At 30.3% G+C, this 1,639-nt stretch overlaps 1 protein-coding gene across 1 annotated transcript in view; it reads right to left on the bottom strand.

Annotated features, from left to right (window-relative positions):
- LOC119840184 (zinc finger protein 709-like) overlaps positions 1–1,282 on the bottom strand; it is a 6,624-nt gene extending 5,342 nt beyond the window's left edge. The window contains exons 1-3 of the mRNA XM_038366697.1: positions 1,156–1,282; positions 471–611; positions 162–260 (exon numbers count right to left, since the gene is read on the bottom strand). Of these exons, the coding sequence (XP_038222625.1) occupies positions 162–260; positions 471–573 (202 nt within the window). The 5' untranslated portion in view covers positions 574–611; positions 1,156–1,282. The remainder of the gene's footprint in view (positions 1–161; positions 261–470; positions 612–1,155) is intronic.
- Positions 1,283–1,639: the final 357 nt, after the last annotated feature.

Raw genomic sequence — 1,639 nt, 5'->3', positions numbered from 1 at the left:
AAAAAAAAACAAATTAATAAATATAAATAAAAAAAAAGGTAAAACAAAGAAATACCAACGAAAAAGTAAAATTAAGGCATAAAAATCAATAATAAATAAATAACTAATAAATTTAAAAAAAAAATCTAATTATAACAATAATTTACTATGTCATAGTTTACCTGGTTTCTCTTTATGAACTTTCATATGTGCACATAAAGACTTTGGGTTGTCATACATAACGGAGCAATGCGGACAAATATACTTTTCTGAAATGACACCTGAAAATTTTATTGCAGTGAAATATTCTATCAATATTAAAAGAGAAAAGAAAATACATAAAGTAAATAAGAATCCTTTTAATTTATTTTTTGCCTGTCATACTTAGAAATACACATTTTTTTTTATATACTTATTATATCACTATAAATTTCAACAACAGGCAACATTACACACAATTGTAACTTTTTTTAATAAGTTTAAAAACTTACGATTTTTGCAAGGGTGATTTTTGAATTCAGTCAATGACGATACCAGGAAATTGCAAGACAGACAGTTATACGCTTTAACCTTATTTCCATTTGGGGCTTCCATCGTTTTTATAACAACTTTATGATATGTTCCATTTGTATCTGATTAAAGGAGGACTTTTTCAACAATGCTATTCAGACATTACAACGATTTTTGTATTCTGCAAATCTCATAGAGAGAACTTGCATGTCACATATTTTAATTGTATTATGTTATTTAACATTTAAATTGATATCAGCATAAACCAATATCCAGATGAATAATACCATAGCTTAAACTACTAATCCATACTGTATTTAAACAAAGATATTTTTCAGTCAATCGAGCGGGAAGTAAGCGGGGACGAAGGAAGACGCGAGAAGCGCGAGCCCGAGCTTCATACGCCTTGTTGTTAGCAACTCGGGACAATATTTAGGGGCTGCCACGCGCATGTGTTTGTGACTGTGCGAATTTTTTGTGTGCCTTCAGGTGGAATCGTGAATGGTTTACATGTTCAATCCGAAGGCGAGCAAAGCCGCGGGTAAATGCTATAATGCTATTACGAATATGTTCCAGAGAAGTTGCTACATTTATCTGTTATGATGATATGTTATTCACTAATCAAAATACAAAACATACCAAAGATATACATACAAACCATCTTACCATCAACTGGAGCAATTTCTTTAACAATACTATTGCAGAGCTTATCAACTTTAATATATTGTTTTGATTTCAGTGATCTTGTTTCACTATCATTGTTTATAGGTATTATAACTCTGACTTGTCCATTTTGATCTGTAATTAATATAGAGACTTCATTAATTTTTTTTAAGGCATAGAGAGTGAAGAGAAAAAAGAAAAATAAAAAGTGAAAGTCCAGTGGCAGAGAAAGAGTTATGTAAATGGCAGCCAGCCAGCCTTTGCTAAACAATGTTAAAACAAAAAAAATATACACAATATTGTTCAAGGGTCTTGCTGTCTAACACCCTAAATTATCAATCACTCTACACGCCACGCACAAAAGCATTCCTTCAATTGGTTATTGAATATAATTTGAAGCATTAACTATTAAAGAATACGCCATCTTAAGATCAGAAACAAAACTAATTTATTTCACAAATACCTACATTACTATTGACATAATCAA

Source organism: Zerene cesonia, chromosome 5 (genome assembly GCF_012273895.1).
Source record: "Zerene cesonia ecotype Mississippi chromosome 5, Zerene_cesonia_1.1, whole genome shotgun sequence".
Taxonomy (NCBI): Eukaryota; Metazoa; Arthropoda; class Insecta; order Lepidoptera; family Pieridae; genus Zerene; species Zerene cesonia.
This window is presented reverse-complemented; position numbering and strand designations above follow the sequence as displayed.